The 18180-nt window shown below is 47.0% G+C and overlaps 1 protein-coding gene across 1 annotated transcript in view; it reads left to right on the top strand.

Annotated features, from left to right (window-relative positions):
* Window positions 1–17154, top strand: part of LOC135829831 (uncharacterized) — a 42564-nt gene extending 25410 nt beyond the window's left edge. Inside the window, exons 17-31 of the mRNA XM_065342218.1 lie at window positions 288–370; window positions 746–809; window positions 1591–1647; window positions 2096–2235; window positions 3599–3679; window positions 4478–4549; window positions 5469–5518; window positions 8263–8510; window positions 9934–10062; window positions 10668–10786; window positions 11897–12056; window positions 12420–12456; window positions 14322–14427; window positions 14810–14957; window positions 15562–17154. Of these exons, the coding sequence (XP_065198290.1) occupies window positions 288–370; window positions 746–809; window positions 1591–1647; window positions 2096–2235; window positions 3599–3679; window positions 4478–4549; window positions 5469–5518; window positions 8263–8510; window positions 9934–10062; window positions 10668–10786; window positions 11897–12056; window positions 12420–12456; window positions 14322–14427; window positions 14810–14957; window positions 15562–15695 (1628 nt within the window). The 3' untranslated portion in view covers window positions 15696–17154. The remainder of the gene's footprint in view (window positions 1–287; window positions 371–745; window positions 810–1590; window positions 1648–2095; window positions 2236–3598; window positions 3680–4477; window positions 4550–5468; window positions 5519–8262; window positions 8511–9933; window positions 10063–10667; window positions 10787–11896; window positions 12057–12419; window positions 12457–14321; window positions 14428–14809; window positions 14958–15561) is intronic.
* The last annotated feature ends 1026 nt before the right edge of the window (window positions 17155–18180 follow it).

Here is an 18180-nt window from a genome sequence, read left to right as displayed (position 1 = left end):
CAAGAGTACATAAACCAGAGTGTGCAACTCGGGATGGTTCCTGTGGGAGCGTAATTCGTGCAGTACGTCATTTCTGACGGCATGGTAAGCCACAGGTACGGTGAAAAGTTGCATAACCAGTCCACTACAGCAACAGCAGCAGTTCTACATTCCGACTTCTAAGTTATGCCCTTCACTTTGCCATCATCCTCCGCCTGGTTTGCAGCTTGTACAGTGCTTAGTTGACACATTGTCACTGACTGACTGAGTGTTTCTGTGTTACACTGGTGTGGATGTCTGTGGTGCAGAGACTACAATGAAGGTCGTACCAACAGCTGATGAAGTGGCTGACCTAGCTCTGCAAGGTGGTCTAAACATTGCCAGACTTGAGGTACGGTCATGGAGCCATGCAGTGTGCGTGCGTGTATGTGTGTGTGTGTGTGTGCGTGCGTGTGTGTGTGTGCGTGCGTGTGTGTGTGTGTCTTCCTGAGGTATGGTGAGCCCATAAGTGGGATCATTTCCAAGTCCACCCAAAGTTTTGGGGATTTCAGGGGTTATCGGCCGTTGGGCGGTTCAATAGCCAATTGAGTCATCTTTCCAAGATTCCTTTTGAGTCTCTCTCCTCTCTCACGGGGAGACCCACGTGACCAGTTTTGCAGTGAGTAACAAGTACAAGTACAAGTGTGTGCGTGTGTGTGTGTGTCTGTTTGTCTGTCTGTTTGTTCATGTACTTGTGGGTGTGTATGTGTGTTTGTCTCTATTCCAGGGTGGCGGTGCAGGTGATGCCGCGTCTGTTCCAAACCGCGTCGAATACGGTCTTGCCTCACCGGGTTAGTGGTGATCCGCTCAGCTGTACCATGCTTGCATGTGCACGTGTGTGTGTGTGTGTCTGTGTCTGTGTGTCCGTGTGTATGTGTGTGTCAGTGTGTGTCTGTGTGTCCGTGTGTGTGTGTGTGTGTGTGTCTGTGTGTATCTGTGTTTTTGTGTCTTTGTGTTTGCATGCATACGTCTGTTTCATGCCTATTATATTTGCGTAGATCGATGACGCAAGCGGCCACACTGCAAGCTTGCCTTCGGTCACGTAACTGATCTGCAAGAAAATAGATCAGTGACAAAACGTGCTGAAACCTTAGGATAGAATCATCGTAGGTAGCTCTTTTATGAGTTTTGGAGCCGCTGGCCTGGAAAGTTCCTAGGGATGATCATTGATTGGTGGATTTAGCCCCACAACCCCACAACTTAAGTTGTTCTCCAGCGAATGATATGGTATGCCGTGGTGGTGGTGGTGGTGGTGGTGGTGGCGGCGGCGGTGGTGGTGGTGGTGAAAGGAATCAAAAGATTAAACTGGCGTTGCTACTGTAGGTTTTTCAAGCTGTGGTTTGTCAAGCTGTGGTTTGGAATGCTGTAGCATGTAGTATGTGTATCTGTACACGTGTGTCAGTAATTTAGAGTATGTTCAGGTGTGTATAACTACGTATTCATCATGTTACTCTCTGTGTGTACCTGTGTGTGTACGCATATGTGCGTGTGTGTGTGTGTGTGTGTGTGTGTGTGTGTGTGTGTGCGAGCGCACGTACCGTGCACGTATTTGTTTGTTGTGTGGTTTAACAGGTGTTATTCACATCATTATTCACAGAGCAAGAGATCTCATGTCCAAGGACATCAATGGTACTTTGTTATGTGCCGTGAATGTGTATGCGTGCGTGCATGCCAATGAAGCTTTTTTCTTATGCACTCTGATTTAGCCACCCACACTGGTAGCAAGTATTACCTTGACTGGAGACGGGGGTAAATGCAGTTGGATCCTGGGACGGATACCCTGATGCCGTCAATCCTTTTTCTGCACCTTGTCCTCACCCACTCACTGAGGTGTGGTGAGCCCATAAGTGGGATCATTTCCAAGTCCTCCCAGAGTTGATTTCAGGGGGTGTTGGCCGTTGGGCAGTGCAATAGCCAATTGAGTCATCTTTCCAAGATTCCTTTTGAGTCTCTCTCCCCTCTCCCGGGGAGACCCACATGACCAGTTTTGGCAGTGAGCAAGTACAAGTGTGTGTGTGTGTGTGTGTGTGTGTGTGTGTGTGTGTGTGTGTATGTGTTTGTTTGTTGAACACTGCAGGGAAGAGTGACCCGTACTGTATTGTGAAAGTTGGTAAAGCAGTACGTTACAAGACACGCGTCATTCCCAAGACCCTACATCCACAGTGGGAAGAGTCCTTCACCATTGAGTACTTGAAAGATGATGAGAAGTTAACCATTGTAAGTTCATACAGTACTGTCATGTTGTCATGTTGTTATGCTGGTGTTCTGTTGTCATGTTTGCAATACAGGTGGAATCCTGATAATTCGAGTATGGCTTAATTCGAACATACCGCTTAATTAGAAGTTTTCCCAGGACCGATTTCTATCAATACGATTCCCACATAATTTGTTCTGATAATTAGAAGCTCGAACTGAACATGTCCGGTTAATTAGAAGTCCCACGGATTCCACTTACATAGAAAATGTGTGGGATTTGTGCTGATAATTCGAAGTTAGCAGCTTAGCAAAGTGTAATTCAAAGTTCACTGTACTCTGTACTGATCTGTTCAGTTTGCATGAGCAGGCTGTGCCGGTCAGTTCAGTATCTGTGAAATCTGTGTCTGAGGACTTAGGTCCATAGCGCAACTCTGCGTAACCATGAGAGCATTTTGACATACATATTGTGTTGTGGGTTCATGTTTGGATAATTAGAATGTCCGGATAATTAGAAGTTTTTTCCCGGCATTTTGAGGTTCGAATTATCAGGATTCCACCTGTACCATAACGGACCGGTACTTCACTATATATTTGTTATCCTGCTGCTGCTGTTGCTAGTGCTGCTGGCGATGTTACTGCTGTTGCTGCTGCTGCTGCTGCTGATAACCGTTATCAGGAGTCCGTAGACAAGAGTATGCAACTGTGATCTTTTTTTCTATAGGCCAGATGCACGGCGCGCTACCTTCAGTACATTATGCAGCTACAGTCCGTGCGCTGCGGAAAATCAAACACCAAACTTTCCCTCTGGTTTGAAATGAGCTTTTGTACGGAACTGAAGCTCATGTGCCCAAATTGTAGAGACTGTGTCTGTACTCTTACGAATCGAGCGAAACGGATGTGCTGGTACGAGCTTACGAGGGATTGTGGGTTTGAGTTCATGAGTACGGAGTGTGATGCAGGCAGGTTTTGTACTGAAGGCAGCGCGCCGCCGCGCACAGATCCATAGCCACAGTCGGCATACTCTTGTTTATGAACTTTTGCCGCTATGGTTGCTGTTTTAAATTCCTTTCCCAGTGTACGATCACGTTCTTTCCGCAAGTGTGGTAGCAAGTAATCTGTGCTTTGTTAGTATAATAGTGCTATGTGTTGGTAGGGATGTGTTGAAGAATGCTGGTCTTGTGCATGTATTAGCATGATTTTGACTCTGTGTGTGTGTTTGTCTTTGCGCGCGCACGCGCGCGCATGTGTGTGTGTGTGTGTGTGTGTGTGTGTGTGTGTGTGTGTGTGTGTGTGTGTGTGGACGCACATGTCTGTGTGGATGCATTTCGCACGCGCGTGTGTTTTTGTGTGCGCATGCACATGTATGTACAATGTCTGTGTAAAGGTGTGTTTTGACAAGGATACACTATCGGATGATGCACTTGGTACCATTCAGCTTGACATGGATATGATAACAAGTTGCTCGGTAAGGTCACTGCTCTGTTCTCTCTCTCTCTCTCTCTCTCTCTCTCTCTCTCTCTTTATCTTTATCTTGCTCGCTTCTTTCTCGTGCGTTCTGTGGTACCTTTCTGTACTTGGGAAGTAAGGTACCCATCTGCCCTCACCTACTGGTGTCCAAATTCGCCCAGATACAACCAAAGTTATGGGGAAAATTGAACATAAACATGCACACATACTATAGCGGAAATGCAAATCCAGTCGATTGACCAAGGCTGGCGCCCTCAGCGCGCGTACAGAACACTGCGTGCAGTGCACATGTTGATCCGATGCGACCAGCGCGCTGCAGCGCATAAATGCATGTGTGTACCGCTTATCCACGGCTGCATGGCCAGCGCCCTGGGGCTGCTAGACGTGCGACCGGATTTCCATGTCCACTACAGTACATGTATTATGTACGTGCATAATACCCAATTGGGTTTTTTTGACATTTTTCGTACCCACCTGCCGGTGAGGTCCACCAGAGCATAGGTAACACGGGTAGATGTACACAACTACCCATGCCTGGTGCTACGCGCGCGCGTGTGTGTGTGTGTGTGTGTGTGTGTGTGTGTGTGTATTCATTGTTAGAGTAAGGCGGTGTTAGTCATGCGTTGTGTTTTGGTGCCAGTATTACTGACTGCGTGACGTTTGGTACCTCCACATGTGTGCACATGCGTATGTGCGTGTCCACATGTGTGTGCGTGTGTATCCATGCGTTCATGTGTGTGTATGTGTGTGTGTATGTTCATGCGTGTTCATGCGTGTGTATATATTTCTGTTGTAGACTGGTCCCAGTTGGTTTTCTCTGCAGAACGTTGCTCACGGCAAAGTTCAGCTCTCTTTCAACGTCGAGCAGGTACACACTGCCACCACCACTGCTGTTGCTGCTGCTGACATTGCTGCTGCTGCTGCTGCTTCGTCTCTTGCCAGTCTTGGTCTGGAAATTGTTTGTGATGATCTATGTCCATGTACTTCTTACCCACTCTGCAGTGTACTGCAGTGTACTGCAGTGTAGGAGGTGAAATGTGATTGAAATTGTGAACTGGCACTTTCCTGCTTAATAAGCATGTCTAGTCACCCCACCTGGGAAATTTGTGTATGGTACCTTCCAGTACACCCGTGGAAGAGGAAAAACCACTAGGGATTAGTTGCTCGTGTCCACCCTCCCGTGCATTGAGCCTGCTTTCTCCTGTGCCAGGTTCCTGGTCAGGACACTGCCAACCATCAATATTCAACCTGGCTCCCTTTGTACTTGCTGTCCAATGCTGATGGCAGTTATAAAAGAGTCTTCTTTTTGTTTGCTCGTCATGGCTTGCAGGAAGATGGTCATATGCATGTTACTCTCGGTACAATGTGTTAACTAAACCTGAGTGGGTTGTTTTGTCTTCTATACGTGTATGTGTGTTGGGACTGAAGACTCAGTGTCCAGCGGCACATTGAGCACTTCTGTACTGCCGGGTGTCAAAGAGCGGAGTGTCGAAGAAAGAACAGACTAGGATTTCGCCAAGCAGAGCGCACCAATACACGGTGACTCAGTTGTGCATACATGAAAATTAGAGCGGCCTACTAGGCTAGGAGGCTGACTCCCAGTTCTTCGGCACCCGGCAGTACTACTGTATTTGATAGCTGTTGCTGTTTTCATGGTGCCTTCCCCGTGTTTCTTGCACCGGTTCATCTATTCCTCTAACACGTGCGTGTGTGTGTGTGTGTGTGTGTGGGGGTGTGTGTGTGTGGGGGTGTGTGTGTGTGGGGGTGTTTATGTGTGTATTTCTTAGTCTGTTGGACCTGTTTCAACATCGTCCGATGACAGTCACAGTCCATCCCCGTAAGTTTGCACCGCTTGTAGCCGACCGTGAAAGCAGAAATTTTCGGTGGTGTTTTATTTGCGGTAAAAATTTCGGCACCGAAAATTTCAGTATAGTACAGTGGAGATTGGATATAACGACACTCATTCGGGAGAAAGCAAAATGTCGCTATACTCGATCTGTCACTAAACCCGATCTTCACATTTAGTATGCAATATGTATATCAAAATGACAGAAATGTATTGTAGATATACAGGTACATGTACATGTGGATAACAGATGTGTATGACTCTACATGATTGTGTCTTGCATGCATTGTTCAAGGACGGTAAAGTCATCCCGCACCGCTGCATTGTGGCTACAACGTGCATTTAAAGCACACATAATTGAGTGACCCGGAGGTCCGGGCACGTGGCACAGCCATTATACCATGTTCCAGACATGCCAGTCTGCCTGATACAAGAAGAAAGTCATTATATCCGATGTATTTTCACTGTTTTTCAGATCTTCGGGCACCAAAAAAGTGTCAGTAAATTCGATCTGTCGTTATTTTCGAGGTCGTTATACCCGATCTATAATGTACAGAAAGGACTTGCTAAACGACTTGGGCAACAGAATTGTGTTGCTAAACTCGATTTGTCGTTATACCCAAGGTCGTTATATCCAATCTCCACTGTACTAGTACACTTACCTGGAATACGGGTTTACCAAATATTTCCCTCCACCGAACCGCCGATCTTGGAGAATAACGAAAATATTACACCACCGAAAATTTCTGCTTTTATTTATAGGTTAGTGCATGGCAGGGAGGGCCTTATGGCTTGTTAGTGCCCGACAGGTTAGCCTGAGGGCCGTAGGCCCGAGGGCTACCCTGAAGGGCACAAACAAGCCATAAGACCCTCCCTGCCATGCACTAACTATTTTAGAACGAGGTTACATGCATTATCTCACTTCCATTATGCTTGTGTACCACTATATTGGGTAGTTTTGTGGTTTGTGTGCAGAGAGACTTGGTGTGGTATGAAAGAATATTTTCTTCTGGTAAGTTATGGTAACTCAGCACCACTTAGGACTACTAAAAGTAGAATGGAAGCAAATGAAATGCTGGGCTCTTATTGCGAGCTTCATTCTTATTCATACATGTAGCTTGTGGAGCTATTTAGGGGCTTTGAGAGCCCCTTGTCGATAACTCTAATGACTTTGATCTTCGGTTTTTATAGGTTTCCGCAAGCTGTTGACAAAGAAAATTCGTACAGGTGAAAGAATACGGGAGGCAAAAACCGTACACACTTCTGAATTGCGTAGCTTTTAGTAGTACACCGTATACGTTATGCAGAGTTCATTATCTGCACCGTACTATTATGCATACAGGGAGTTGTACGCACCAGTTTAGAGTATATTCAGCGGGCTTTAAACTAATCCAAGGCCCTCGACGCGTCATCAAGAGTAGTAAAATAACGATTGAGCGGGCTTTAAACTCTGATAAGGCCCTTGGCGGGAATGTCGCTGATTGGTCGTTTCCTAGACAACGAGACAGACCTCGTTCTAAAGTATATTAGGATCCACGTGAAAACGACCATACACAGCTGTGTGTGATCACAATAGTCAGCGGTGTGGTCATCATCATCATTAGCAGCAGCAGCAGCAGCAGCAGCAGCAGCAGCAACATCACCACACTCCATTATTCACCCCAGTGTCTGGAGATAATGTGGATTTTGTAGAGAGAAAAAAAAACAAAAAAAAACACCAGCTGCAGTACAATACGAAACACCGACATCATTGTCCCGTTTGTCCCGCTGCATGGCTGGCTTGTCATGGCTACTTTGAAGTACATGCTGCGGTCTTGGATTTATAAACTTTCAGCCAATCTACCCCGTTTTCCAGTGCTGTCGACTTGCTGTGTCAGAAATCTGCTACCAATTCACACTGGATCTTCTTGAGCTAGAATGTATTACATGCACTTACAGTATTGGTTGAACATGGATATTGCATGCCGCTTTTTCCCAGATATAGGTTGCACCATGTTTACAATATATACCCTAAAGTCGACCCCAAGAACACCTTTCAATCGAGTTTGATTAAATACTCGGGTGAACGCACTGAACCTTTTTAACGATGGTGACCTGAAAGTGCGGGTGCGACTTATAACTGGATGTGACATATAATCGGCGGGAGATGACGGTACATGTGCTTGTATGTGTGCTAATATCTCCACATACAAGTGGTGATCACTAACAGTTACTTCAGTGTGTGGTACTACAGTGCTGGCAACTGAAATCCAACCCCCCTGGCGTCTCGTACGAATCGCTAACGCAGCTAGCGCACCGCTAGGGGGCTAGCGCACCGCTAGGGGGGGGGGGGGGGTCGGATTTCAGTTGCCAGCACTGTAGTACATGTACTTTCTACACACCGCACAGCGTATTGAAAAGTGTCTGGAAAAAAGATAACTTACTCAACCGCTTGCATTGTGTGTACAAGCTCCAGTGCATGCCAGCACTGTTGAGCACTCTGTGCGGTGGACGTGATCACACTTCTCCTGTGAACAAGTTACAGTACTGTCTGCCGCCGAAGAACTGAGGGATCAGCTTCCTAGCCTAGACCGTTCTTATTTTCATATAATTACAGTCTTTGCACAGTTGAGTCACCGTGTATACATTGGTATGCTGTGCTTGGTGAAATTGAAATTCTAGGCTGGTCGTTCTTCGACGGCCGACAGTACTGTGTTCTTGTACATTCCCTGCTTGTTACCACTGTGTGTATATAGGATTGCCGCATCAAGCAGTGCCCCATCTCACTGCCCTTCATCAATATCCTCTGTGTCAGCCATGTCACATGTAGACAGTGGAAGTAACATTCTCCAAGCTGCAGTAGCAGCCGCAGCAGCCGGGACATCAGTGACTGCAACACCTGATGCTGATAGTGCAGACCAGCACGGTGCAAGTAAAACTGCCGTGACTGCTGGTGCTGCTGCTGGTGATAGTGTAGTTTCCTCGTCATCTGTATCAAGCAAAAGTGAGTATTGTTTGTGCGTGGGTGTGTGCACTTTTAGGTGTGTTGGAGGGGATGGGAGAGAGGTACAGTGTACATAAGTGTGTGTGTGTGGGGGGGGGGGGGGCTCTGGTGTGGGAATCAGGTATGTATAGGATGTAGATAAGTGTGTGTGTGGGTGGGGGGGGGGGGGGGGCTCTGGTGTGAGAATCAGGTATGTATAGGATGTAGATAAGTGTGTGTGTGGGTGGGGGGGGGGCTCTGGTGTGAGAATCAGGTATGTATAGGATGTAGATAAGTGTGTGTGTGGGTGGGGGGGGGGGGGCTCTGGTGTGAGAATCAGGTATGTATAGGATGTAGATAAGTGTGTGTGTGGGTGGGGGGGGGGGGGGCTCTGGTGTGAGAATCAGGTATGTATAGGATGTAGATAAGTGTGTGTGTGGGTGGGGGGGGGGGGGGGCTCTGGTGTGAGAATCAGGTATGTATAGGATGTAGATAAGTGTGTGTGTGGGTGGGGGGGGCTCTGGTGTGAGAATCAGGTATGTATAGGATGTAGATAAGTGTGTGTGTGGGTGGGGGGGGGGGGGGCTCTGGTGTGAGAATCAGGTATGTATAGGATGTAGATAAGTGTGTGTGTGGGTGGGGGGGGCTCTGGTGTGAGAATCAGGTATGTATAGGATGTAGATATGTGTGTGTGGGTGGGGGGGGGGGGGGGGGGGCTCTGGTGTGAGAATCAGGTATGTATAGGATGTAGATATGTGTGTGTGGGTGGGGGGGGGGGGGGGGCTCTGGTGTGAGAATCAGGTATGTATAGGATGTAGATAAGTGTGTGTGTGGGTGGGGGGGGGGGGGCTCTGGTGTGAGAATCAGGTATGTATAGGATGTAGATATGTGTGTGTGTGGGTGGGGGGGGGGGGGGGGCTCTGGTGTGAGAATCAGGTATGTATAGGATGTAGATAAGTGTGTGTGTGGGGGGGGGGGGGCTCTGGTGTGAGAATCAGGTATGTATAGGATGTAGATATGTGTGTGTGGGTGGGGGGGGGGGGGGGGGCTCTGGTGTGAGAATCAGGTATGTATAGGATGTAGATATGTGTGTGTGGGTGGGGGCTCTGGTGTGAGAATCAGGTATGTATAGGATGTAGATATGTGTGTGTGGGTGGGGGGGGGGGGGGGGGGGGGCTCTGGTGTGAGAATCAGGTATGTATAGGATGTAGATATGTGTGTGTGGGTGGGGGGGGGGGGGGCTCTGGTGTGAGAATCAGGTATGTATAGGATGTAGATATGTGTGTGTGGGTGGGGGGGGGGGGGGCTCTGGTGTGAGAATCAGGTATGTATAGGATGTAGATATGTGTGGGGTGTGGGGGGGGAGGCAATCACAGTGTACCTGTCTCACTCTGTGGTTCCGTGTTCATCATCATGATTGTGTTTGTTTGGTATTCTTGTCCAGCTCGTTCTGGCAAGCTTCGGTCTGGTGCTGGTCACCATCGCTCCAGGTCAATGGACAATGGGTCCAAATCTCCTGGGCCAGCAGCGGCGGCGGCTGGATCACGTCTTAGCGGAGAGCAACACACACCTGGTAAAGATATTAATGTATGCTGACTGTTTTTCACTGGTTACTTGTTCACGTGATTATCAGCAAGTGCTCAAGTCTTCTCTGTGTGTTTCTAGCACCGTTCTCTGAACTACTGTTCATCAAGAATATTCTCAATACATTCTCATCTAAAACCTGTTCATATGCTCACTATTTTTCTACATACTATCTGTCCACAATGCCTTCTACAGACATGGATTGTTGTGGTACGTGTTTCAATTTCATACGCATCGGTGCCCTGGACTTACACAGCCCTTTGTGTCGTGGAAGTAGTACGAATGCTGTGTGTGTGTGTGTGTGTCTCTCTCTCTCTCTCTTTCTCTCTCTCTCTCTTTCTCTCTCTCTCTCTTTCTCTCTCTCTCTCTCTCTTTCTCTCTCTCTCTCTCTCTCTCTCTCTCTCTCTCTCTCTCTCTCTCTCTCTCTCTCTCTCTCTCTCTCTCTCTCTATCTATCTATCTATCTCTAGTTAAAACACTTTTTTCATCCTCTTATTATTGTTTGAACTAGCTCTGCCTTTCGGTATTGAGCACTCTATTGGAAAACCTGGAACCTCTCTGTTTTATCTTTCTATTTCACTCTCTGTTCTCACAGCATCCAAGCAACTCTCCGGTTCGTATGATGGAGTGAATCTCAAATCAGGCAGTGAAATAAACTCAACACACTCTGTCAATAGCAATGTGTCAGATCCTGATGTATCAGCAACATCTACTGTAAGTGATGGGGGTTCAACACTTTCGGTACTATCTTTGTATTTGCGTTTGCTGCTGTAAGGTCATTGTTAACTTGCTACTGCTCCGGATGATGAATTGGTGGTGATGCTGCTGCTACTGCTGCTGCTGTTCTTCCTGGCGGTATATGTTACTGCATTGCAAATGCTTTAGTTGTCACTGCCATTGTCCTGCTTCTCGGGTCCACTATGCATGTTGTGATGTGTTCTTCTTCTTCAGGGTGTGTGTGTGGAGGGAGGGGGGGGGGGGGGGGGAGGGGGGCTAATCCAGTGGAATGACCACGGCCAGCTCCCTGATTGTGTACACATCACTGTGTAGAGAGTTCAAACAAGAAACGCCTAAAATGACGAATGTGTGCCAGATGTACACCTACCCTACGCAGAGATGGTTGTTACATTTCAGCTAATCTGCTCTTCTCACTCTCTCCTGTGTTGCCACACCTGCCGACATGTCAGTAGCCTGCCGATTTTTGAGGCATGTCACGACCTGCCGACAATTGACCTTCTCCTGCCGACAACAGCCATGAAAGTGTCCAAGTTTGACCTTAGAGTACTGTCGGGCGCCAAAAAACGATCAGGCTAGAATGTTACCAAGCACAGCATGCCAATGTATACGGGGTGGCTCAACCGTGCATAGACTGTAACACATGAAATTAAGAACGGTCTAGGCTAGGAGGCTGACCCCACAGTTCTTCGGCGACCCACAGTACTGTATGCGTGGTTTAGAAGTCATGATCCAGATTTTTTGGCTTTTACTGCTCATTACGCGTGTTTCCATAGCTCTCTCCTAAGGCGCTAAGCGAAATCATCCTCTGTCTCGAGAATAATCGGCAAACTCAGCCTGAGTCTCGCGCAAAACGTGAAATTTTTTTCTTATTAGTGCCGCGCGTTTGTGTGTGTATTGAGGTCGCTATATAGGGGAGGGGGTCCGGGGGCGAAGCCACCGGATGATGCATTTTGTTTTTTTATCCTACTGATATTCGGCTATAATAATGTGGCAACACTGCTCTCTCTCTCTCTCTCTCTCTCTCTCTCTCTCTCTCTCTCTCTCTCTCTCTCTCTCTCTCTCTCTCTCTCTCTCTCTCTCTCTTAGGAGACAGCGGCAGATGGGAACGGTGTACGTCAGCGTCGTCTTTCAAGGCAGTCTACTGCTACACAAGGCTCTGCTCCTTTTTCTCCGCTTTCCAATCGCTCTCAGCTATTCTACCTCTCAGGGACTGTCATACGCGCTGACGGCTTGAAAGGAGAGGCTGGTGAGTTGGGATTGATGTGATCGCTGTTGCTGCTGCTGCCGCTGCTGCTGGTGGTGCTGCTGCTGCGTTGGCTGCTGCTGATGCTACTGTTGCTGTTACTGAGATGCATGATGTGAAAGACTTTGACTACTAGTATAGTACTACTGGGTGCTGAAGAACGACCAGGCTAGAATTTCACCAAGCACAGCATACCAATGTATACACAGTGACTCAACTGTGCATAGACCATAGTACATGAAAATAAGAACAGCCTAGGCTACAATGCTGACAGCCAGTTCTTCAGAACCTGACAGTACTGCGATGGCCTAACACTACCTGACGTTGTGCATTTCATGATTTTCTCTTGTTGTTGGTGTCGTGCAGATTCTCTGGAGTTGTATGTCAAGATTCGTCTGAACACGTTAGTTAGCCATTGACTCATACACACAATGTTGCCGGATACTAATTGCATAGGATCAGCAGCTTGAACAATGCCGAACCAGATCAAGGATGGTACCAACTTATGTCCTCTCTCTCTCTCTTCCGTCTCTCTCTCTCTCTCTCTCTCTCTCTCTCTCTCCCCCCCCCCCCTCTCTCTCTCTCTCTCCCCCTCTCTCTCTCTCTCTCTCTCTCTCTCTCTCTCTCTCTCTCTCTCTCTCTCTCTTCCGGCTCTCTATCTACCTATCTATCTATCTATCTATCTTCTCTTTATATTTGCAAGTTAGGCCACACGTTTTTATATCTATGTTTCTCGTCACCCACGCGCATACGATTCAGGAGTCTGGAGGAAAAAAAGAAAAAATGTGCTGCACTGACTGTGCACATGTGCATGTGGGGACCAGCACACTCATGCACATGCACATGTACATAATGTGGCCTGGCCTGCGCGACACAATCATGATGCGAGGTCACCATGCAATTATTGTGCGCAATCTAGCTGCACATGCACAGATTGTGACAGAAGCTCCTGCCACAAACTACAAAAAAGCAAGAGTCCAAAAACTGTTTATGGACTCTTGATACTAGTTGCTAACTATGGATGCTATTTTGCATGGTGTATTGGTGGATTTTAGTGTGAACAAAGGTCTAATAAACTTTTTTTATTTTTCGGTCATTTTTTATTTTTTTCCACCTCTCGCATACGTTTTTAGATTTTCAGGTGACGAGAAACATAGAAATAAAAACGTGTGGCCTTAGAGGACTTTGCAATGAGTCACATCACTTGGATTGGATTTTTTGGATTGGTTTATTTAACGTCGAATAACAAACAGGCAGTGTTGCCTTATTACATGAGATCGACTAAAGACAAACAGGCACACAAATGTAAGGAAAAGATTAAAGAGAAAAAAAAGAAAATAGAAAAAAAGAGTAGGATTTAAGACAGCAGCTAGCTAGCAGAGGAAAGATTGCATAATTATTTGATCAGTGAGCAACGTAAGTCGGTGAATTTTTCAGGTGGGGTAAAAGAGCGGTCCGGAATTGACCTGGTTTCTTCAGTGATCGTATAGATGCAGGCAACTTATTCCAGAGAGCGGGACATTGATATGAAGGGCTGCGTGTGGCAGCGGCAGATATGATCCTCGGGAAAAGAAGCAGGGGAACATCTGTGCTCCTCGTTCGACGAGTGTGTGACAGAGGTGTGACAAGGTCATGAAGAAGCACACTACAGTTATTATGAATTACACGAAAGGTTAGCAGGAGGAGTTTGCGGCAATACATTGATTGCAGGGGTTGAATGCTGAGGCGTTCAAAAAGAGGGGCAGTTGGAGACAGGAACGGAGCAGAGCAGACAACACGCACAGCTCGCTTGAGAAGTTTCTCAAGACGATCACGTTGTGCAGAGGAAAGGGAAGAGGAAAAGCTGTTGCATGCGTATTGGAATGTGGGTAAAATTATACATCTCAAGTAGGTTGAGCGGCATGGCATTGGGAGGCACTGCCTGTGGCGGAAGAGAATGGCAATCTTTGAGGACACTGTCTTGGATGTGACCCCCTCCTCCAGGGTGGGTGGCAAGAATCTGTGTAGCAATCTGCAGTCATTATGAATTCAAACGCAAGGAAACACTGTTTGAAGCAGAAGGGTGCGGGCTTGATTTTCTAAGATAATTTTTCTTCTAGAACAGAGTATTTGATTGCTGGCAATATACAATTCTTCACAATTGACGGTTGACAATTGACCGCCTGCTGCATTCTGACTGACCTCTTTCATAATTCTCTGCACTGTGAGGAGGTGAAAGTCAACATCACTTCTGTTCCTTTCTTCTTCTTCTTCTTTTCTTTCTGCTAGCCGATCATTCTTTGAACGTCCACAGCCATTCTCGCGAGGTCCAGAAATCTACAAATCACGTCGTGTCAAGGGAACACTGACGCCAGAATGGAGAGAGACATTCCAGGTACGGTGTGCTGTGTTTCCTGGATATGGATCACAGTGTCTGCTGCTGTGTTTGCTGGCACTGGATCAGTGTCTGTTGCTGCTGCTGTGTTTCCATAACAGACTAACTGCCCAGTTCCCGTGGCTCACGAATCATTATCATAATCATGTACAACAAGAATAAGAGGATGAAAAAAGGGGTTTTCTCCGAGTTTCACGCACTATTATTTATAAAGCGATCATCCCTTTTTTCATTCTCTTATTCTCGATGGAACTAGCTCTGCCTTTCGGCATAGAGTACTGTATTGGACAGCTTGGGACCTCTCTGTTTGTCATAATCATGTAGATGTTTGTGTCGGTGTGTTTGTGCTGTGTACCTATTTGCTGCCTATGCTGTCACCTAGGTTGAGGAGGCATCAGTATCAAGTGATTCCCTGCTGACTATTGACTTGAAGAGTAGTTCTAAGACAACCATTGGCACACAGACCATCGTGCTGGAGAAGTTCATGGAAGGATTAACACAGAAAACCAAGTGGCTCAACATGGGCAATGGTCAGTCTACTAGTCTATCCTACCATCACTCTACATGTTCATGTTATAGCAACTAGGGGTGAAACGGTTCGGGTAAGGAACCGGTTTTGGAACCACCAGCTGAAAAGAATCGGGTACCCATTCAGTCAAATTTTGAACCGAAACTCGAAAAATCTCGTTCTCTTACAAATACATGTACATGTCAAGTCTACTCAAGATTTAAATGTCTTACTTCGAAGTATAACCTTACGATCACCGCTCTTGCAAAGGGGAGGGAGGGTAGCGTGCGTAACGTTATGTGGGGGGGGGGGGGTGTCATGCGTGTTTAAATATGTGAGTATTTTGTCTGCCTGGTGAATCACTTTATCAGTTTATGTGCTTGAAATCTTGTGTATGTGTTGTGAGGCCCTGGTCACCTACCCTTGTAGACTGGTGTATGGTAACTTACGAATGGCAAACTGAGCTGCTGTGTTTGTCATAGGCTACTATGCCATTACTCACTCCTGTTGTTCTGTGTGTGTGTGTGTGTGTGTGTGTGTGTGTGTGTATGTGTGTGTGTGTATCTGTCTGTCTGTCTATGTGTATGTCTATGTGTCGTGTGTGCGTGCTTATGTGTGTTGTGTAGGTGCGCGTGTGGAGCTATCTCTAGCCTGTCAACATGCTCCACCATCACCAAATGGCACATCCGCATCCTCCTCCTCACAGTCTTCCAGTGTGAAGCGCTCTGGTAGCTTCTTCCGCCGGCAAAAGAACCAGTAATGCTGCTGTTGCTGTGTAGTTTAGAGTGTTGCTATCAGTTGGGCCTACGTTACTACTCAGCCGATGGTGGGTGTGTGTGTGTGTGTGTGTGTGTGTGGGTGTGTGTGTGTGTGTGTGTGTGTGTGTGTGTGTGTGGGTGTGTGTGTGTGTGTGTGTGTGTGTGTGTGTGTGTGTGTGTGTGTGTGTGTGTGTGTGTGTGTTACAATAAGTCGTGTACATACATTACTCAAATGTGTGTTACATGGATTGATGCAGTTGCCAGCGGTTTGGTTTGGACTGCCATTCCACTATGGAGTGTGTTACTGGTCGTGGTTTGACGATGGCGCATTGTGTGTGTGTGTGCGTATGTGAGAGGGGGTTGGTCATCAATGACGGTGAACAACATTCCCCTGTGCGGGTGGCTGTTCACTTGGTGTGCAACTGGACCAGTGTGCGTAGTAATAATTGGTCTCTTTCATCTGCACTTCCACGGAATCACACGAACGCTAGCCTGTACATGCTAGCCTGTACATGCTAGCCTGTGTGTGTGTATGGTACATTTACACTGGACTCTGTAGGACATAGCGAGTAAAATTGTTGTTTTTAGTTAGACGTAGCGGCCTTGCTCAGCTACAATTACAGCTTGCAGTATTATGTTATAATCTGTATGGATTATGTCATGGTCTGTATGGATTGTGTCATGGTCTGTATGGATTATGTCATAATCTGTATAGATAGGAATGGTCATTTTCTGTCAGCTTTTTTGTTTTGTTTTTATCAATGGCCCACTACAACATGTAACTAAAAGAGATGTTCTAATATCAACAGCCATTCCCGACTATTATTTAATTGCCACCATCCAATGTTGTAATGCAGCTACCGTATATGGCTGTGTTGCATTGCAGCACGTACAGTGAACATGACATGTAGCTGTTACAGCAGCAGCAGCTCCAGTATTGTGTGTGTTCACTGGCCCGCTCATTCTGTTGCCTCTTGCATGCTGTAAAACAGACAGCACTAGATTTTTTGTTAGTCCCGATGTCCGCGGGACATTCTCACTGTAAATACTTTTTTTCAACTTTCAATGGCTCTTGTTTCCATGGTTACCGACTGCACATAGCTCTTGATGATTCCCTTTCCTGAAGTAGAGATGCCCTGCTGCTCAATTCTAGTAATGCCTCTGTCCTCACCGTTGCCATGGCTCCATCCTCACCGTTGCCATGGTTCTGTCCTCACCGTTGCCATGCTGATAGCTGTTGCACTGCCATCATCACTCACTGACACTAGAAAGTAACATAATTGATTATAAGACTGCATGCTGTGTAGCTTCAGTTCTAATGCTAGTAGCAATACTGCCAATAGTGGTTTATCTCTTACTCATGGTCTTCACCTGATCTTTCTATGAGCCTGACCCATGTCATGGCCGCAACCATGTTCAGAATGCCACGCTGGGTTTTGATGAATTTGGCCCGGTTCAATATTACTCTGGTGCTGGTGGTGCTGCTGGTGGTGGTGCTGGTGCTGCTGATGGTGCTGGTGGTGGTGCTGTTGCTGACGGTGGTGCTGGTGGTGCTGCTGCTGCTGATGGTGGTGCTGGTGGTGCTGCTGCTGCTGCTGATGGTGGTGCTGCGGCTGCTGGTGCTGGTGGTGGTGGTGGTGGTGCTGCTGCTGCTGCTGGTGTTAGCAGCACTAGCCTGTTACATGGTTACTGGTCATAAGCTGACTTACAGCTAAACCAGGTGGCCTTATTCTGCACACGTGTGTCCGTGTGTGGGGATGTGGGTGTTCATGCTTGCATGTGCGAACACGTACTCGTATCTAGGGCCACGGGGCGGCGTTCAGCAGCTGGCCGACTGGTGATGCCCTTGTGCTATGCATCAAGCTGAGTTCCTTGAGGTGCAGGTGTGTGTGTGTGTGTGTGTGTGTGTGTGTGTGTGTGTGTGTGTGTGTGTGTGTGTGTGTGTGTGTGTGTGTGTATGTGTTTGCCCGTGTCTGTCTGTCTGTCTGTCTATGTATGGGGGGGGGGGGGGGTACTCGATTGCAGGACTACCTTATTCCTAGCAAACCAGTGCCCAGTTTTATAATGACATTTCGGCGTGCGTGTGTGTTTGTGTATGGGTTTGTGTATGTGTTTGTGTGTTCACATAAATGTATGAATGAAATGTATCCGATCGTTGTCTTGGGTACTAGTAGGTCCCTGCCGATGATGTTTGCCTTGCCAAGTGCTACACACGATGCCGATGGTAGCTATTGGAAATCCAGCTTGTGCAATGACATAGTGTTCACTGTATTAGTACATGATGTAGTATTTCCAGGAGTACAACACACCGTTCTACATTACTCTTCCTATTTCCCCATGGGCCCAACAACACATTATAGTACTAGATACCTGTGTTCATTTCAGGATGCTTATTTTGTCCGTACAGAAAGAGACTTTACTTTAAATATAACGAGTACCCTTGGTCTTGGACGGTATGGTCCGCACGTCAACATGATCTATACAGTT

The sequence above is a fragment of the Sycon ciliatum genome, chromosome 13, assembly GCF_964019385.1.
Source record: "Sycon ciliatum chromosome 13, ocSycCili1.1, whole genome shotgun sequence".
Lineage (NCBI taxonomy): Eukaryota > Metazoa > Porifera > Calcarea > Leucosolenida > Sycettidae > Sycon > Sycon ciliatum.
This window is presented reverse-complemented; position numbering and strand designations above follow the sequence as displayed.